Consider the following 21,615-nt stretch of genomic DNA (forward strand, 5'->3'; position numbering starts at 1 on the left):
TTGATCAGAGCTTTATATCAAGCCATATATAGTTTTATTCTCGATTCAAACAGTTATTGAAATGCACCCCTCGGTTTGGTTATGTCTGTACAATGACGGATGAAATAAGTATGCTTTAGTTTTACAAAATTCAAATGATTTCACATTTTTTTAATAGATATTAGTTTAACACACTCTAAACAGTGGATTTGCTACCATTCATAACCTACCAGGAAACTGCTGCTGTCAATGTGGGCAGAGAAACAGTTTGACAATTCTTTATGTATTTTATTAATGTGGGAAAGCAAGTGGAACAATTATTACAACGGTACCATATAATTATAGTTCCCACCAGGGCTCAATTCCAGAGCTCCTTAAGCAGAATATTCCTTAACAATTGTCTGCTAAGCAGAAATGAGCAGGATACCAGTCACAAATTCTACATGTGATATTGTCGTTTGGCTGGTAACCTTATTCTGGTAAGCATAATTTTGTTGTGCTTCACTACTTTTTTTCTGCTTAAGGTTCTCAGAAATTCAGCGTTTTCTGTGCAAGACTATAAAAAAGCGCAGAATTCGTAAGCAGAACCATGAAATTGGTCCCAGCATCCCACATGATTAAACCTTTTCAGTGACGAATGAACAACAAGAGAGATAAAAGGTTATCTCCTGAAAAAAAACATAAGTATAAGTATTATCAAGATCTATATTCCTAACAAATCCCTAATGTATAGAAAAACATATCAAGGTTAAAACTAGTTCTAATGTCATGTCCTTATACATTTTCTTTGTACATGTTTAACAGTTTCCCAACAATTGTCTTTTTAAAGTGATCTCAGGGCCAGACTTCAGGGCTTCACTTCCTATTTGTAAAAGTTTTGTGGGTAGAAGAAGATTCTACACTCAAGACCCATTTCAATTCAGCAAGGAGTTTTTTTTTATTGTGCATCTGTGTGATTTTGCGCTAAATGGCTTGGGTAAGAATTCCGTAGAATGCAGTGTTTTGGGCCACAGAAAGCCACAGTAAGTAAAGCCATGAAATAAGGCCCAGATCCGCTACCAACTTTCAAAAAAATGGAAATCTACTATTTTATATATATACACATGAGTTTAGTCTTTGAATTTATTAGAAAATACTATACACACATAAACCCAAATGTGGAAATCATTCAAACTTACTTTGGGGTTACACAGTTTTCTTTTTTTTATTGCCTCTACATAAAAATATATATGTTGTGTTAATCAATATTAAACTGTACAGTTTGAATTAATCTTGGAAAAAAAGAGACAAAAAAAAAGAGACAAAAAAAAGAAAGAAAAAAAAGAATTAAATGTGCATTTAATTCTTGAGCAGGGTAACATAGTGCAAACTGGTGGCAGTTTTGAGGGTAATTAACTGCAAAGTGATAACGTCATTGATCGGTAAAACAAATGTTGAAATCCGATATTGTATACTTATTTTTAAGATTACAAAACACGAAAATCCTTAATTAGCCCTAGCAAATTTAGTTTTTACAGTGTATTTTTGCTTGCTCTTTTCATAAAATATAATCGGAACAGTTTCAACAACTTGAGTTGCCTAGATTGGCAACTGCCCTGAAAATGTGTTCCCAACAAAAAGACATTACTTAAATACATCTGTAAATGAGCAAAGGTGTACAACAGTGTGATTCAAATACCTAAATTGGGTTTATCTAACTTCGAGGCAGGGGTGTTAAAATACACTTGAAACAGGTTAACCAGACAAAACTAAAACCAATGTTCCAGGGCCAGATGCATGTACGTAATGACTGAAATTCGAAGGAGAAACAACATGAGGTCTCGAGCATGTTCTAACAATTATGGTACCACTTTGATCCCATGTACACTGCTTTTCGCATGAGGGAAACAAACTTGCGCACTTTAAAGGCTCCCAATGTTTGAATATGCGCAAGTCTTACACAGTCTATAGACCTTTGTCATGGTGCGGCCATCTTGATTTTCTCACATTCAAATGAATGTAACCAAAACGAGGTTGGACGAAGGAGAAATAGTCTGGTTCCTTTTTTTTTTAAACAGCATCCATTGCTGTAATGAGATACAAGGAACAAGACCAAAATGGTGACAGCACGATAACAGTCTATTGAGCTTTAAGTCTGGCCAACAGTATCAGACCTGGCAAACGTTCAGAGTTCTAAATTGTCATCTTTTTTTTGTGTACATGATCATGACCAATGTAATCCTAACCATGAACCTGAATCTAAAAACAGCATCGCAGTCTGAATATGCCCTAGTCACAGCAAAACAGTTGGATAAATACAGCTTTAAAAAAAAATAATCAAGCGTCATGATAACAGAAAAACAATTTGTTTGTTTTCAACAAGTGTAAAAAGCTCTGTGTTTCAATGAGGTTTCAGGTTTGCCCAAAACCCCCCACATCTTTTATAACAATAATGCTGGCCGACACCAAAATTTGAGGGGACCGCCAACAGCAGAGGGCTATGGACAGCTCAGTTGTTAGAGGCGACAATGATCCAAAGGTTGCAGATTCAAGTCCTGCTGTAATAAATTTTCCTTTGTTTAACCCCCAAGTTATTTTAAAATGTACACGATTTCCCTTTACTTAAAAATGTTGAACACTTCTTTCAAAAAATCTGAATTACCGAGACAAAAACAGTCAGCCTTTTAAGCAAATCTTAATGGGTGTTGATTAAGCCATTTCAAAGTACCAGAATAAACTTTCATCTCAAAGGATATTTTCTTCAGTTAAGTCTAATTTCTGTCCAAGGAATTTCTGTCCAAGGAATTTCTCTAGAGGATCACAAAGATCAATTGGAGGAATCAAAACAACATGTGAAAGGACTGAACATCTCTCAATAAAATTTTTGTTTAAAGGCACTGGACACTATTGGTAATTACTCAAAAGAATTGTTTGCATAAAAACTCACTTGGTAGCGATCAATGGAGAGCTGTTGATGGTATAAAACATTGTGAGAACTGGCTCCCTCTGAAGTAACATAGTTTTCGAGAAAGAAGTAATTTTTTACTCAAATATAGAATACCTCAGGCCTGAAGCCCTTTTTAGGCATCTATAAGCAAACTTTTTGTGCAACACAGGTGTTTTTTCTTTCTTTTTCCCTTACAACTTCGATGACCAATTGAGTCGAAGTTTTCACAGGTTTGTTATTTTATGCATGTTGGGAAACACCAAGTGAGAATACTGGACTCTGACAATTACCAAGGGTGTCTACTGCCTTTAAATTACCTTTAGAGACATCTGTGAGTGTGACTGCCATTTTAAAGGTCACCAAACTACCTCAGACCGAGGTTTTGAACTACATAATTATTGACAATCCAAGCGGACAGTTACACAACTTTGAAAAAACATTGATACAAAATAAGATCTTATTAAAGACATTGGACATTAGCTCTTAATTTAACTTATAAAGCATCATATGTCCGACAAATCTTAGATACAATCTGAAGTTGAAGAGGATAAACTACAACAATCATCTTGGTGGTTTTCTTTTACTGTCATAACTTATATTCATCATGGCTTTTACCCATATACACCGATGTGTGTTTAGCACTGTATACTCGGTATTTACAGAGTTCTGTGAAAAATATCACAGGCATAATACTCTGGTGGGATTCGAACCCAGGACCTTTTCTTACCTAGTGGTAAAGGTCATGTGTTCGAATCCCACCCAAGTAATATGCATTTGAGTTTTTTTCACAGAACTCGGGTAAGTACCTAGTATACAGTGCTAAACACACATTGGTGTATATGGGTAAAAACTACAATGAATATTCTTCATCCCGGATGCAAATTTTACATCTATTAAAACTGTCTTAATTTGTTTTTTTGACGGAAACAACTGTTCAAGAATCAAGGCAAATGTGTACAGTCCGCTATCAGTGCTGTAGTCTGTTTTTAGGCAGGTCTCACAAAATTTGTTTCTACAAAAGAGGAAAATAAAGATGAAAACATTCCTGCCACTGTTAGTATATTCACAATTCTTATCCATAGGTATTTTTCTTCCAGAGTAAGAATAGAACTAGTTCAGTCAACATGGGTTGAGGCGGGCCTCTTCACTTAGGTGAGTTTTAAAAACCAATTATAAAAGTGTAACAAATTTACTTCTCGAATCGGTTAGAGAAGAGAAGAGTTATTAAAATAAAATTAATAATTCTAATAATAATAATAATAATCAAGATAATAACAATCTTGTTTAATAAAATATTTAATCCTTGGGTAACAAATCTCTACATGGGTTCCTTTATCAAAAACCAACTCGGAAAGAATTCAAGAAACGGTTGCCGCTGCGACTCTTAAGGCCTGGTCCCACTGCAGCGATAACGAGAACGATAACGATCACGACGCAAAGACGCAAAGAGAACGCCTTCTATTGGTTGAATTGCTCCACGCACAATATGCACACGCTCATTCAACCAATAGAATGTGTTCTCTTTGCGTCGTTATTGTTATCATTCTTGTTATCGCTGCAATGGGACCAGGCCTTTATCATGTTATGGGGATTGTCTTTTCACACAGAGCAGGTCTTTGTTGTGTTATTTTGTTGTTGTTGTTCATCTACTTGCAAGACAAATTTTGATTTGCCCAGAGGCATGTTTCGAAGAAGGAGACTTTTGAACGCTAGGTGGCAGCAGACTTACGAGGTAAATAGTCATGTCATTGTTTATGTAGTTCTGAGCATGCGCACATTACAGAGAACAATGGATTTACCAGGTTAGTCTGCTGCCACCTAGCGTCCTAAAAGTCCCCCATTCCTTTGTCTGCAAGAAACAGACCAAGCCTACTGCAATTGAACTACAGATGTTCAATTGTGCTTTAAAGCTTGCATAAAAACCCAAAGTTGAAGAATTTGTTCCCGAGTTGATTTTTGATACACTCTTCGATTAGCAAAAGAAAACTATTAACAAAAAGAAAATACTATACACATTCATAAACTGGTTACAAATTAAGCATATACAGATCTGTTTGGGGAGGGGGGGGGGGGGTAAATGTCTTTATATCACTTTAAAGGATAGGTTATACTGGGAAACACAAAGCTAATTCTTTATCCTTTGTGCGTTTCTACTTTAAAAAATAATTATTAATATTTAATTTCCTACAACAATTCCACAACAATCAACTGCTTATTATACTCTTAGATTAATCACTTTTTTTTTTTTTCTTTCTTTTTTTTCTTCGAACAATTTCTTCTTTTTTTTGTGTCATTTTTTTCTCTTTCTCATAGAAAAATCAGTAGGAAAAATAATTTGTGGCAGTCCCTCCTATAACAGACAAAACCGATTTACAGTTATATTTATACGTATTATATACACACTACCAGTGCAATTGTGTGTTTTTTCAGACTACCTTAAGGACAAACAGGACAGCGTATCAATGCGATTTACTGCAGACAGTAGACAGTTTTAAGTTTTTTTGTGTTTTTTTTCCCTTTTTTCTTCTATTTTTTTTAAACAATGTTATTCATAATGCCCTGTATGAATCATGAGTTTCTTGTGCTGTCTTGTCTGGAACCCATCATGAAAATTCATCGCAAGCCGATTTATCTACTTTTCTCTGAAAGTTTCCAACCGAGATTTCTTCTCATGGTTTGTTTACGAGCAACTTTGGGGGAAGTCGTTTACAGTTTCGGTAGAAACACTTTCCTTGTTCAGAGGAACATGAACAAGTCAAAGCCGAGGATGGATGCCGATTCAAAAGATAAACGTGAGAGACGCAAAACAAATAAAGTGCTCATTTGAATAACCTACCTGGAGATATCTGCCCCCACCCCACCCCACCCAACTCAAGAAACGACCAAACAAAATAATGAAAGTTCTGGGACATGTTGATTGGTGAACATTTCATGCCTAAGTAAGCAACCTGCTATCATAAGAATTGATGCTGAGAAATTTATTCTAACAAGTGTTTAGTTAAAGTGAATGTAGTTTTCTACGTAAAAAAACGTCAAATGCCAAAGTCCTTTGTGAGGCATAATGCATACATGAACCGAATAATGCCCAGTAAAGAGATTCTATAATCATCCGGTATAATAAATACAATTGTTTGTGGCTCTTTGTTTTCTCTAAATCAGTAATCAATACATTTAGATTTACTGCTATTAATTTGTTTAATTCGAAGACCATTTGTTAAGGGGTATCATGCAGGGCTCAAATTTGGCGTGAAATTGAAAAAAAAAAGCAGGGCTTGTAGATAAATATGTTTACTGGACCAGAGTATTTTTTACAAGACCAGGTTGTTAATTTCCAAGAGCTCTCAACAGAGTTTAACATATAACTCTTTTTTATTTGAAGAACCACTAAGACTGGATCAAAATTCTCAGTCATTTGTGTTTATAGGGTTAGTATATTTTGATACTCAACGAAATTGTGGTACCAGATATTAAATAAGGACGTATTATTATTCAACTGAAAAACACAAGACAACTGGATTTGTCAGGTCCTGAGTTTACTGGACAGTAGACTCGGCCCCTGTCTTTATCCGCCAGGACAAAGACAGGTACCTGCTATTTACATCCAGTGATTCCATTGGATACAATGATATTGGAAAAACGTGCAGTGTCATGAGCTTTCCATAGATGCCCAAACAGTACACTGCTATCACGCCCGCCATAGAATTTGACTGCGAATCTCTATGTGAAATGAATGTAGGTCAAAGGTGAATGTACACGTATGTTTGGAGGCAGGTCTCTGGGGTTATTCACGAGCCTTGAAGTGCCACTTCAAATGTTCAGGCTAACTGGCCTGAGGCTAAAATCACTGGCCTCGGGCATGCGGTCCAGAGTCAAATTTAAGCCCCAAGTATGTGTGGTTAATACAGACAGGGGGGGGGGGGGGTGTGGGTAATACAAACAGAGATCAGGGGTGCGTTTTGGCGGCTGTAACCAATAATTGTTTCTGACGTCATAACCAAAATGGTAACCGAGCTCAAAACTCGCTTACCGTTCAGTCTGAACAACAGAACCAACGACCAACAACCGCCGCCAAAACGCACCCCAGTCTTTGACTGAGTGTCTCTAAATGAAACACTCAGTAAAGATTACTGCAGGCAGCGCAGTTTGATAAAGTCTTACATGTACTGCGTGATAAAGTAAAATTCTTAATATTAATCATATATCCATGACCGTTAACAAATACAAATAATAATACAAAAAATCTCAAACCAGCTACTTAAATTTTCTCAAGGCATTATTGGAACTCAATGCTTACAAGGTGCCACCACTGACAGACATTAAAATTATGGCTTTACTTATATTATCTTATTACAAGTAATTTGGGTGTGATTCCGGGCTACACAGCAGTTAAGGGTTGTATGGCTTCTGACTGGCACCCCAAACAAAGATATTGACAAAATAGGGAGACCACCAACATAGGGCTAGATAGATAGCTCAGTTGGTAGAGCACCGGCACGTTAATCCGGAGGTCGCTGGTTCGAATCACACTCTTGTCAATTCTTTGTTCAACCCCAAAAATCTTAGAACAAGTCAACGGTTTCGGTTTCAGAACAAAAACATATTGATGGAGAAACAAAGCTCTGTTCCCAATCTGGAACCAGTTGCCAGAGCCCTCCTACCCAAAATGAACACCTATTTATTTGTTCCTTTTTTTTTCTCTTTTTTTTTTTTCCCTTTGCTTGACACACCCATAAGAGGCCCAAATAATTTAACCCTCAAGCGAACTTCGATGCCAACACGAGAGATGCACAAGGCCGTTTGTAAAAAAAACTTTTTCGCATCGTTCAGCAAAATTTGGTTTGCGTTTGGAAAACATTTTTAATTGAGAGAAGACAGAAGACCTGCAAACATCCGGAAACGTTCTGCTTCAAAACTTAAAACGATTCCACCAAATGAACTATTTACTAGGATTAAAGTGTAAAAATGATGCTAAACATGTTGTAAGTGCATGCTGCATTTAGATATTTTACAGTATTTACTACTTTTGTTCTTTTGTTTCTTCTTTGTAACACAGCAGACCCTTTAAGCAAAAAAAATTAGCAGGGGGGGGGGGGGGGGGTCGAAGCATGCAATTTTTCCCATATTAATGAATATATAACTCGTTGTTTTTACGACTAGCAAATAAAGACACCATCTTGCTCTCCGAGCTTAGGTAATTGCTTGAAGAAATTCTATTAATAAAAACAATAACAACAACAATTAGCTCATTAATTGGGCAATTAGCAGCACTCAGACGCTGTCTTGAAACAAGCTACGACAGCGTTTCAACCTCAATGGACTGATTGCATAATTCGTTTGCCGCTGGATCCCTTTCAAACTCGGGGAGTCACCCTGGGTTATGACAACATTTCATACCATACGACTGTTTCATGTCTCAAAAAAAGAAAGAAACATTTTTTGTCTACTTTCCTTTCCCTCTGCTGTTTTTCGATCTCACATTTCGTTTACAAAATACTGATACTTTAAAAAAAAAATGAATAATAACAAGAGAGACCCAAAAAACACAATAATATTGGAACCTTCTGCTGTGAAGATGCTATGCGACTATATGGTTGTGATTTTCTCTGCGGAGGATTTTGTAAACGTCGTCTACTTTTGCGAGGCGCTCTAGAAGAGGAAGAACATCCAGAAGCTCTCTGTCGGACATGTCGTCAAACCATGATGACACTGGGATCTGCAGGTCAAAGAAAAATCAAACCAAAGTTCATCAGAAGCAACACAAAATAGCAATTTAAAGGCCAGTGCTAATCTCAGATTGCTGGAGCGGTTTTCTTTTCAAATCTTTTGAGGTGTGTCATGGCCAAGCAGTGCAGTTTACTGGACTCAAGCTCTGGTGTTGTCAGCAGCAGAGTGTGGGTTCGAATCCTGGTCGTGGCACTAGCAGATGTGCCATGGCCAAGTGGTCTAGTTCACTGAACTCAACCTCTGGTGTTGTCAGCAGCAGAGTGTGGGTTCGATTCCTGGTCGTGGCACTAGCAGGTGTGCCATGGCCAAGTGGTCTAGTTTACTGAACTCAACCTCTGGTGTTGTCAGCAGCAGAGTGTGGGTTTGAATCCTGGTTGTGGCACTACCAGGTGTGCCAAGGCCAAGTGGTCTAGTTTACTGGACTCAAGCTCTGGTGTTGTCAGCAGCAGAGTGTGGGTTTGAATCCTGGTTGAACCACTACCAGGTGTGCCATGGCCAAGTGGTCTAGTTTACTGGACTCAAGCTCTGGTGTTGTCAGCACTAGAGTGTGGGTTCGAATCCTGGTCGTGGCACTAGCAGGTGTGCCATGGCCAAGTGGTCTAGTTTACTGGACTCAAGCTCTGGTGTTGTCAGCAGCAGAGTGTGGGTTCGATTCCTGGTCGTGGCACTAGCAGGTGTGCCATGGCCAAGTGGTCTAGTTTACTGAACTCAACCTCTGGTGTTGTCAGCAGCAGAGTGTGGGTTTGAATCCTGGTTGAACCACTACCAGGTGTGCCATGGCCAAGTGGTCTAGTTTACTGGACTCAAGCTCTGGTGTTGTCAGCACTAGAGTGTGGGTTCGAATCCTGGTCGTGGCACTAGCAGGTGTGCCATGGCCAAGTGGTCTAGTTTACTGGACTCAAGCTCTGGTGTTGTCAGCAGCAGAGTGTGGGTTCGAATCCTGGTCATGGCACTACCAGGTGTGCCGTGGCCAAGCGGTCTAGTTTATTGGACTCAAGCTCTGGTGTTGTCAGCAGCAGAGTGTGGGTTTGAATCCAGGTTGTAGCACTACCAGGTGTGCCATGGCCAAGTGGTCTAATTTACTGGACTCAAGCTCTGGTGTTGTCAGCACTAGAGTGTAGGTTCGAATCCTGGTCGTGGCACTAGCTGGTGTGCCATGGCCAAGTGGTCTAGTTCACTGAACTCAAGCTCTGGTGTTGTCAGCAGCAGAGTGTGGGTTTGATTCCTGGTCGTGGCACTAGCAGGTGTGCCATGGCCAAGCGGTCTAGTTTACTGGACTCAAGCTCTGGTGTTGTCAGCAGCAGAGTGTGGGTTCGAATCCTGGTCGTGGCACTAGCAGATGTGCCATGGCCAAGCGGTCTAGTTTACTGGACTCAAGCTCTGGTGTTGTCAGCAGCAGAGTATGGGTTCGAATCCTGGTCGTGGCACTAGCAGGTGTGCCGTGGCCAAGTGGTCTAGTTCACTGAACTCAAGCTCTGGTGTTGTCAGCACTAGAGTGTGGGTTCGAATCCTGGTCGTGGCACTAGCAAGTGTGTCGTGGCCCAGCTGTCTAGTTCACTGGACTCAAGCTTTGGTGTTGTCAGCAGCAGAGTGTGGGGTTGAATCTCAGACATGACACTTGTGCCCTTGAGCAAGGCACTTAACCATGATTGCTTTGTAAAAAGTTTTGGAAGGTTGTGCATTCTGCTTTACTAGCCAGGCTCCTAGTGGATGATACCACAGGCCAGTTCTTTTAGCAATGGGTCAGTCAAATCATGACTGGACAAGTCTGGCGGTCTTGTGTTTATGTTCAAATGTCGACTTTTAGTCTGATAAATTTCTTTCAATTGTGTTGAATATTGAAGAATACTTATACATAATTCAAACGAGATACATCTTCAACAGTTCTTGTTCAAACATTAACCTGTGCACCAGATGGTATTTATCTCTTCGTATTTTTTTCCTCATTTCAACTCTGGACTTCTTAACATCAATTCCAGTCCAGATTAAAGATTAAAGATTAAAATATTTTATTGTCATGATAAAAAACATGAAATTTGTCTTCCCTGAGTAAAGGAGACTATACAAAACGGTAAACATTTTGAGCAACACGAAACTCTAGTCCAGTAAACATTTTCAGCTACACGTCCTGAGGTCTTGTGGATTTCCAAAACAAAAAATTAGCCCATGGCCCAATTTCATAGAGCTGCTAAGCATAAAAATTTGCTTAGCATGAAATTTATTCCTTGATAAAAACAGGATTACCAACCAAATTTCCATTTGTATCGTATTGCCTGTTACCGGTATTCATGTGTTGTTTGCTTATCCTGAAAATCACATAAAAATTTGGTTGGTAATCGTGTTTTTAACCAAGGCAAAACATTCATGCTAAGCAATTTTTGTTGCGCTTAACAGCTCTATGAAATTGGGCCCTGGGCTTTAAGCTTCTCCTCACTTACCGCATTGTCTTGATGGAAGATATAAGAAGCAGGAGAATTATCTACAATGAGTATTCGTTCTAGCTTGCGGCCAAGTCGACTCAGGTCCTGCGCAAAAGTACAAAAAAAAAAATCTACATTTAGAATACCAGTACAATAGTGATTGTTACATGCAATTTGACTACGAGCATTGTATTGTACAAACATTAGAGTTTTTGTTGATCCCTCAATCTCAAAACTTAAAGCCAACACAATGAAGACTGTGGAAGTCATGCTTGTACCAAATTTAGCATCAGAGACACAAAGCATTCACTATAATACCCCACACTGTTTTTGTGACGCAAAACTCATCAGTTGTTGTTGTTAACAAAAGGCATTCGGATACTAGGCCTGGCAAGCCGATTCATTTACAAGCAAGGTCAGCATCCCACTGCAGAGATAGGATTTGGATTTTGAGAGACAATGACGTCCTTTTCAAAATCTGTTGAGGGGGTCTGAAGGTTAAGACCAAGGGGGCGTAGTAGAGGACACTGCCAGTGACATTCAAGGAGAGTGATTGCCTGAGACACCCAAGGACGATATCGTTTACTTCTCAGACAAAATTGACAGTAAACGTGGGCGATAGTTGCAGTTCCACTTAAGATGTCATAGATTGGAACACCCAGACGAGTCTGACATCGCTTTGCGCTTTGGGCTGAAAACGCAATGATACACCCAACAACAACAAAAACCTTGGTGCATTGTCGATTGTGTTGCCATAGATACAGCTTGTAGGTGGATAGGTGGATTGACGGTTTGATTTCACATGGTACCTTAATGAACTCTACAGCACTCTGATTCAGATGATGCATGCATTTCAAATAATGTTCCGTCGTGAAAGATATTAATTTCAACGTCTCAGATCTGACAGATAGTACAATAAAGCTATGTACTCTCCCTTGAACAATAATCAATATATGTACACGTACAATGTATATCCTGACATTGAACAATAGTTCAATACCTCCAGAAATTGGACAGTAGAGGGCTCCTATTCCCTACTATAAACAGTGATCCCAAATTCCACCTACGTGATCCCAATGCCACCCAGCTTAAACACAGGCCTTGCCAATCACCGAACCTTTTTTATCCCACATATACCCTTGTATCATACCTTGATGTAGTTGCCTCGGTGGACCACACAAAATCCCTTCTCTTAACAGTAAACCCAAATTCCACCTACGAGATCCCAAAGCCACCCAGCTTACCCACAAGCCTTGCCAATCGCTGAACCTTAACTATCCCACGTATACCCTTGTATCATACCTTGATGTAGTTGCCTCGGTGGAACACACAGGATTCTCTCTCTAAACATTATAACCCCAAATTCCACCTACGAGATCCCAAAGCCACCCAGCTTACCCACAAGCCTTACCAATCACTGAACCTTTTTTATCCCACATATACCCTTGTATCATACCTTGATGTAGTTGCCTCGGTGGACCACACAAAATCCCTACTCTAAACAGTAAACCCAAACTCCACCTACGAGATCCCAAAGCCACCCAGCTTACCCACAAGCCTTGGCAATCGCTGAACCTTATTTATCCCACATATACCCTTGTATCATACCTTGATGTAGTTGCCTCGGTGGAACACACATGATTCTCTCTCTAAACAGTAAACCCAAACTCCACCTACGAGATCCCAAAGCCACCCAGCTTACCCACAAGCCTTACCAATCACCGAACCTTTTTTATCCCACATATACCCTTTTATCATACCTTGATGTAGTTGCCTCGGTGGAACACACATGATTCTCTCTCTAAACAGTAAACCCAAACTCCACCTACGAGATCCCAAAGCCACCCAGCTTACCCACAAGCCTTACCAATCACCGAACCTTTTTTATCCCACATATACCCTTTTATCATACCTTGATGTAGTTGCCTCGGTGGAACACACAGGATTCTCTGAACAGCCTTGATCTAAACACCCCACTCTTATCAAGAAGATCTGCTACTGGGTCAGCATACTATCAAAAGAAGATCAAAGGAAACACTAAATAAAAGATGAATTATTTCATCAAATGTCAAGTTTGACCAGAGTTTTGTTTACAAACAAATCATTTTATCCCGATGTTAAATTAACATCTAGTAATTGGACGTTGTAGTACCCTCTAAAGGATTTGAAATGCCTCTAGATTAAACCAAGATTATACCAAACTTTTAAAGCACTTAAAGGCACTGGACACTATTGGTTATTACTCAAAATAATTGTTACCATAAAAACTCACTTGGTGACAATCGGTGGAGAGCTGTTGATAGTATAAAATATTGCTCGCTCTGAAGTATCGTTGTTTTTCAGAAAGAAGTCATTTCTCACTAAAATATCCGAATTGAGTTCGAGACCTCTATCATGAGCAAGCCCCTTGAGCTTTATTTTGTTGCAGATACTAGCACTTTAAAAGACCTCACTTTTTATTATTATGAGCGCACACGACATCAATCATTCAATTTCACGCTAACATTGCCATCTTATGATTAAACCCATGTATGTTCCGAGAGCAATAAAGTTCAAAATTGTCCCCATTAATTCTCTTGTGACTTGTTCACGCAAGTCTGAATGCGATCAACTTCTGTCAAATCGTTTTATGCAGATTTTAAGAGTAGCTGTTTTAGTTTATTTGTTGTACTTCTTTACAGGCTTGATACTTCGCGGAGGCAACGAAGGCGATTGCCTCGATGCCACCTTGGTGCCCTTAAAAAGTAGAAATTTACAATTTCCTCATAGTGGTGCCCTTTACCAAGGAGGGCCTTGCCCTTTCAGAAACGAAGCATACAGGTCTGCCTCACTGAGTACTGATGTCACAAAGTGTGCAGGCTTCACATAATGCGAATGTACAGGGCCCCCTTTTAAAAAATTATCTTGCGAGTGAGTACTTGATGTTTCTCCAATAAGGGTTTTTTGTACGCACCAGCTGTCAAGATTACATTCTAGATGACCATGCTTGACGAAGTAGAACTCTTAAAGGCACTGGTAACGAGTAATGGGGAGCTGTTGATAGTATAAAACATTTTGAGAAATGGTTCCCTCTAAAGTAACGCAGTTTTCGAGAAATAAGTATTTTTCCACGAATTTGATTTCGAGACCTCAGAATTAGATTTTGAGGTCCTGAAATCAAGCATACAAAAGCACACAACTTTGTGTGACAAGGGTGTTTTTTCTTTCATAGTTATCTTGCAACTTCGATGACCAATTGACCTCAAATTTTCACAGGTTTGTTATTTTATGCATATGTTGAGATACACCAAGTGAGAAGACTGGTCTTTGACAATTACCAATAGTGTCCAGTGTCTTTAAAGGCACTGGACACGTTTGGCAATTGTCAAAACCAGTATTTTCACTTGGTGTATCCCAACGTGCATAAAATAACAAGCCTGTATATTTTGACTCAATTTGTTGAGTTGCAAGAGAATAATGAAAGAAAAAACGCCATTGTTGCATTACTATGTTTGCTTTCAGACGCATAATAAAAGGCTTCAGCTGAAGTATTTTGTTATTCGAGTGAAAAATTACCTCCTCCAAAACTACGTTACATGTACTTCTGTTCAGAGGGAGCCATTTCTCACAATGTTTGAGGCTATCAACAGCTCTCCATTGCTTGTTACCAAGTAAGTTTTTATGCTATTGCTGTCAATTATTTTGAGTAATTACCAATAGTGTCCAGTGCCTTTAAGAGCTTGATTACTTACTGGTCGGCTGTCAGATGTTAATTTTTAAATTTTTTGATAAATTACCTCATTTTTATTTTAAGGAAAGGGGACACAGGCACTGGGCCCCTGGGTTCAAGTACTTTACTGTCAATCACAGGGTCATCGGCTCTAATAATATTTTGTTTAAAGGTACGCACAAATATAAACTGTTGCCGCAAAGCCAGGGCTCTATCTCACAAACAGCTAAGATCGATCTTAACTTTTTAGAGACCATTCAATTCTGTACAATTTATTACAAAACGCCAAGACATAGCTAATATTCTTCATTTCTTAAAAAAAAAAAATTCTCAGCAAAAATGTCGACAGAAAAAATAACGTGAAACAGAAAATTATGTTTTGTTTTTAGAAATTGGGACACTATGTTTTACATATTTACTGCAGCTAACATTCACATTTGAAACATTTTATTCAACACCAACAGCCAAAAGTGGCCACCTGCCATCCAAACAAGCCGCCATTGATCCAGTAATCTAGTGTACCTCTAATTGAAAATAAAACATATTTTTTGCTCATTAATTCTTGAAACTTTACCTTTGCTAAACTGGCGGTAAACAGAACACATTCATAGAGCTCGCCCATCCGTCTTAAAAATTCGTCCACGTGCGGCCTCTTCAAAACATACACCTAGAATAGAACAGACAATACAAGATATCAATGAAGTTTGAAAGTCACTTCTTTTTTGCCTGCAGGAAAAACTATGCTATGCTGCATGTAGGGTCAAAACGTCAGGACATTGGCTATTTTCCCAATTATTCCTTTTGGTTGGTAGGCAGTTTGCAACAGCTAGATCTATTTTTTTTTTTAAAGCAGTGAACAAATTCCCTTGTATACACTGCTAAAAATGGTTTTCTTGAAACCCGTGATATTTTTTCACAGGACTCGGGAAAGTACTGAGTATACAGTGCTAACACACATCGGTGTATGGGTAAAACCAAAATTAAAATAAGATGTGTTTCTTGTTCAAGAATACCATTTTTAGCACTGTAGTCCGTATTGAATAACCCCTTTTTGCTATGAAAGTCGACATCTTGTAGGGCAAACAGTATGCGCGTCCAAACGCGTACATCAATGAAGCACGCAGCATTCCCAGTTTGCTTTCTACAGCACATGCACGCACACACCCATGAGAACGCGCACAGATGCCATGTTGTAGGGCAGATAGTTGAATGGTGACGTCATATTCAATATTCAATACGGTCTATAACAGAGCAAAATGTTACGCAAAATGTGTCAGTTGTCATTCAAAAATCCCCCATTTGCTACTCAATATTATCAATCACTTTGCACAAAATCTGTTCAGTTGAAATATTTTGCTAAGCAAAAGTGCTGGATGAAGTAAATAATTATCAAACAAGATAACATACAAAAAGAGTGACCTTTCCAGGGCCTTTCTGGCAGGCAATGATTTTATTGGATAAACGTGCAGTGAAGTATAATAGCTTTCCATGTTTGTGATTGGTCCGAGGTGATGTTTGTCAGCTGCACTGCACTAATGCAGTGTGCATAATGTTTGTATACAGTATGTACATGTACATTGTACAAGCATGTTATTTTGTATGTATGTATACATGTACATGTACCTAGGTTATGACTGTGAATCTCCATGTCAAATGAATACAAGGTCAAAAGGTGCATTTAGAAGGATCCTCGTAGGCTCAAGGCATGTTTCTTGCGCAATAGACTGATCCATTTAGCTCCGCCCCATTGCGTATTGACCAATCATAACCCTGATCGCGCAACCAAAGGTCCGACAAAATAACAAATAAAGTCTGACATGCATGCCGCGCGTGCCAAGCATACGCGCGGCAGAGTTGTGCAGAATGGCATTGGAGAGGCTCCTCACATGTTCTTACTCACATGTGCGCCATGGACGGAGCCTAATGGATCGGTCTATTGTTATTCACCAGCCTCAAAGCATGGCGTCAGACGTTCACTTGACTTGACTCAAGTCCCAATCCCGTGCCATCCCCAGAAAACTACTGTTTTGTGATGCTCTGAATTCCAAAACCTGTTCCGCATGCGGGACAGGGACTTGACGATGTCGCAGTCGCCTGGTATGTAAATATATTCACTTATGAATAATGTAACATTGTTACGTGATACGTTTTGACCAATCAAACGCACCCAAAAAGAAGACTAGTTCATTTGTCACCTGTGGGTTAAGTACTTAGTTGATGATTGAAATACATTTTTTAATAACCAATTAATTATAAAAAAGAAAGCACTAAATGTGTATTGAATTTAAGTAATATGTTGTAACATACATTTGGGGTCGGTTTTGTTTGCAAAATTTGAATTTTGGGAAGTGCAATAAAACGACTTATGACACCGACACCCCCTTGCCTGCTAATGAGTTTACCCGACCCACGTGCGTGTCGCGTGTAGACGCGTGCCTTACAACGTCTTCTACTGTGATGTCACAGAGTATAATGAATATTTTACCGGCAGGGCAGCGCTTCCACGCTCCCATTGGTTTTGTACATCTCCCCATTTGGGGAGATTTTCCAATAACAACGTGCAGAGTAAGAAACGACTTCGTCAAGTCCCATTCTCGGGACCACATTTTGACGGCGAGCGCGCACTGTACTGTATGCTACGGGGTTGGTTCATAGTAAGTTGAGGTAATAGCTTAGGGACATCTAACACGAGAATGGGACTTGAATCAAGTCTAGACGTTCACAGGCTATGTGCATCATTTACATTAAAAAACAAAACATGGTTTGTACTGACCTGATGGACCGTGCCGTCAATCTCTACTGGAACAATAAAATCTGCATTGCTTATGGGCTGCAGAAAACAAAAAGACAAAACGAATATAAAGAACATTTCAGTTATTACTTGTCCGACTTAGTATCAGGCCTGAATGCATCTGAAACTGAAACGTTTTCAACTTGTCTATGCACTTGTTTTGATCAATGTTTTGGATAAAAGGAAAGAAAATCTATACAAAAGAAACGGCAATTAAAAAATACACAGTTAACCTACATGTAAAAAATTGTACAAACTCAGTTCGTTTTGTGTAGTCCCTCAACATGAAACATACAGGGGCCTATTAATAAATTTACTGTATTTTACACTTTTTAATTTATGCAAAATAAATGTCAACTGTATGTTGTACATAACCACACTACTAATAACATATAAAAACTATTTTTAATTATATGCCCGACACTTCAATTGCCTCCTTGCCCCTGGCTATTGCCTTGGTGCCCCTTGCAATATTCTACTAAAACATGTACAATTTCCCCATAAAGGTGCCCCTTTACCAAGAAGAAAACACTGTGGTCAGGTTGGTGCCCTTCAGGCCTGTATGCTATGTTTTTGAAAGGGCAAGGGCATCAAGGCATTTTCTTCATGATAAAGGGCACCCTACATATACAAGGGCACCAGGGCAATGGAGGCAATCTTTGTTGCCACCGTTAAGTATCAGGCCTGGCCGTTGCCCTCTCAGGAACGAAAGCATCAGTCCCGAAAAACTCTTCAACACTTTACATTTACCAATACATTTTTTTCCTTCTTCAGTGACTGCTTTTAAGTGAAGTTGATTTGTATTCAAACTGACAACTTAATGAGAGTGCTTGCCAGGCAGTGCCCTTAAAACAAATGCTGTTAATCTTTGACACATTTCCCTTCAAAGTTTTTTTCAGCTGGCAGTGAGAGCAGGGTAAGTGCAAACTGAATGGCGTTTGAGCGATACTGTGCATTACGTATGCACTAAAACCAGATGCTAGAGTTATATCTCACTATACATAATTGGGATATCATTTTAAAGGGAGTTTTTTATTTTTTTGTGTTTTTGTAGTTTTCAAATTGTGGGGATAGAAAGTCCCCGTTTGTGTTCTAACTCATTTAAAGGAACATGTTGCCTTGGATCGGAGGAGATGGTCTTTAAAAAGCATTTGTAACCGTTTGTTATAAAATGCATTGGTTAGAAAGATGTTTTAAAAATAGAATACAATGATCTACACAATTTTGCCTCAAAATTGTGTGGTTTTTGTTTTACTTTGCGAACTAACATGGTCGGCCATTTATGGGAGTCAAACATAAATGGCTGACCGTGTTAGTCGACGAGGTAAAAGGAAAACCACGCAATTTCGAGTGATATTGTGTGGATTATTTTATTCTACTTTTAAAATATAACAAACGGTTTCAAACACTTTTCAAAGACCAACACAACCGATCCAAGGCAACGTGTTTCTTTAAGGTGTGTTTATTTACTAAGTTTTCTAGTGTATTGGTTACATGTTTCTTAGCTTGTCACTTCTCTAGCCAGCTTTTGAAAGAAGTCATGCAATGTATTATTAACGTGGTTCGATGCATTTATTCTTTTATGTGATTTTTAGGGCTCTACACTTTTAATCTTTGTATACAACTGACCTGTTATTTTTGTCTGAAGTGTATCTTTGTAAGTATAGTCTTTTTAAATTGTAAATTGCATTGAGGGATCTTTGACCTAGAATGTGGTTTTCCTTTTGCTGTGCGAACTAACACGGTCGGCCATTTATGGGAGTCAAAAGTTTGACTCCCATAAATGGCCGACCATGTTAGTCGACGAGGTAAAACCGTGCAATTTCGAGGCATGTTTGTGTGGATCATTGTATTCTACTTTTACAACATCTTTCTACCCATGTGTATTTTATAACAAACGCTTTCAAAGACCAACTCGACCGATCCAAGGCAACGTGTTCCTTTAACACACATCCGTGTACATGTATTAAGGTTAAAACCAAAATTAAAGGGACACGTTGCCTTGGATCGGTCGAGTTGGTCAATAAAAAGCATTTGAAACCGTTTGTTATGAAATCGATATAGTTAAAAAGATGTTTAACAAGTAGAATATAATGATTCACACAAACATGCCTCGAAATTGCACAGTTTTCCTTTTACATTGCGAACTACATTGTAACACGGTCCGCCATTTGTTGGGAGTAAAAAACTTAACTCCACAAAATGGCTGACCGTGTTAGTTCACAATGTTGAGGTAACCATGCAATTTCAAGGGATGTTTGTGTGGAACATTATATTCTACTTTTCAAAAAACTTTCTAACCTTATCAATTTTTAAAACAAGAGGTTTCAAATGCTTTTCATGGACCAACTCGCCCGATCCAAGGTAACGTGTTCCTTTAAGTTAGTTTACAATATTAAACAGTTCTTGTGGTTCAGTAAATATTTAGACTAGACACACAAATCAGAAGCCACATAATAAATAACGGTCCGACAGAGATGGGACATTATAATGTATTAACTACACTACAATGGTTCACAGTTACCAGGTGGCAGGTGAACTACCAGGTGTTTGAGTGTGCCCAGAATTATATTGACCTTTCTGTACAGTAAACACTGCCAGGTAAAAACCTTGTCAACCTTTGGTAATTTCAAACACATTTATGGACTAATAAAATAAGCATTACAGCACTAGATTTACATAACGATATCGTCAAGAAATCAATTTAATTAGCTAAATTTCAGCAACAACAAATCATTACAAAATCAGCACTCCATTTTAGTTAGTGGGGTAACTGCATGGACAACTTTAAATTGTTAAAAATTTGTATTCAAACCAGGATTCTCCCGTAAGATTCCCAAAAGGGTTGGGCATTTCAGACCAAAATTTTGGAAGTTTGGCTGAAGCACGCTGAATTGGAACAAGGTCCCTGAAATGTTTTTTATTTAATTCTTCATTGTTCAGAAGCCCTATTGTGCAATCTGTTTTTTTAAAATTGGTTTTATGTACCGCTATGCATGTTTTTTCTGTATTTTGATCTGAAGTACCCCCCCCCCCCCCCACAAGAAAAATAAAAATAAAAATAAAATAAAAATAATAATAGTCAAGTTGGTTTCTGTCATTACAGTTTAATATTATTATTATTATAAAATTTGTTCGATATTGGCCAAAATTGGCACGCAATTCGCGTGCGCTGGCACAATATGCTGGGAGAGCCCTGTTTTAATGTAGTAGATAAAAAATCATCAATTGCAATACTTCTCTACATTTCAAATACCATGACCCCAAACACAAGATAAACATTGATTGTACAGTCTACTTGTAAAAGATGAACTTGTATCATAAAAATTTGTATCACTGCCTTTCTGATGTGTCAACAGCACAAAGAATTCAATGGAAAAAAAAATAGTCCAATGTTCACACCGAGTGGGCGGTTATGGAAGACAAATGGCCTCCCCTGAGACCGAAATCAAAACAGTCGCAGTCTACGGTAAATATTCCAATGTAATAATCACACATTGCCGGGTCCTTCACTGTGAAGAAGAATTAATCCTGAGCAGTGATTGTAGGGAAGGAGAAATTAGAGGGGAGGAGGGGAGGGTTAGGCCTGAGGAGTGAGGGTGGGAGAGCTTTCACACCCCTTCAAGGTTCAGAATCTACTTGCTAAGAGTCGGCACATCCGAGTAGAGAGTCATTTTTAGCACCAAGGTTGTATCAGAGAGCCCCGATGAACAACAAGTCCCACTGACTGCAGTCGATAAATTTTTATTCATGAACATCACAACGTCTTTAAAGGCACTGGACACCTTTGGTTATTGTCAAAGACCAGTATTCTCCTTTGGTGTTTCCCAACATATGCATAAAATAACAAATCTGTGAAAATTTGGTCATCGAAGTTGCAAGAAAACAATGAAAGAAAAAACACCATTGTTGTACCAGTTTGTCTGCTTTCAGATACCTAATAAAAGGCTTGTGACCTGAAGTATTTGAAGAAAAGAGCGAGAAATTACATCTTTCTAAAAAAAATTTTTACTTCAGAGAGAGCCGTTTCTCACAATGTTTTATACTATCAACATCATCTCCATTG

General features: G+C 38.7%; 1 protein-coding gene across 3 annotated transcripts in view; it reads right to left on the bottom strand.

Annotated features, from left to right (window-relative positions):
- Positions 1-17: 17 nt before the first annotated feature.
- Positions 18-21,615, bottom strand: part of LOC139939361 (CTD small phosphatase-like protein) — a 46,501-nt gene continuing 24,903 nt past the window's right edge. For 2 of the 3 annotated variants that reach the window (XM_071935175.1, XM_071935174.1), the window contains 5 exons: positions 17,532-17,588; positions 15,333-15,425; positions 12,962-13,060; positions 11,068-11,154; positions 18-8,618 (listed from right to left, as the gene is read on the bottom strand). In XM_071935175.1, the coding sequence (XP_071791276.1) occupies positions 8,481-8,618; positions 11,068-11,154; positions 12,962-13,060; positions 15,333-15,425; positions 17,532-17,588 (474 nt within the window). In that variant the 3' untranslated portion in view covers positions 18-8,480. The remainder of the gene's footprint in view (positions 8,619-11,067; positions 11,155-12,961; positions 13,061-15,332; positions 15,426-17,531; positions 17,589-21,615) is intronic. The other variant, XR_011786289.1, reaches the window with a different exon arrangement.

This window comes from Asterias amurensis, chromosome 7, assembly GCF_032118995.1.
Source record: "Asterias amurensis chromosome 7, ASM3211899v1".
NCBI classification, from domain to species: domain Eukaryota; kingdom Metazoa; phylum Echinodermata; class Asteroidea; order Forcipulatida; family Asteriidae; genus Asterias; species Asterias amurensis.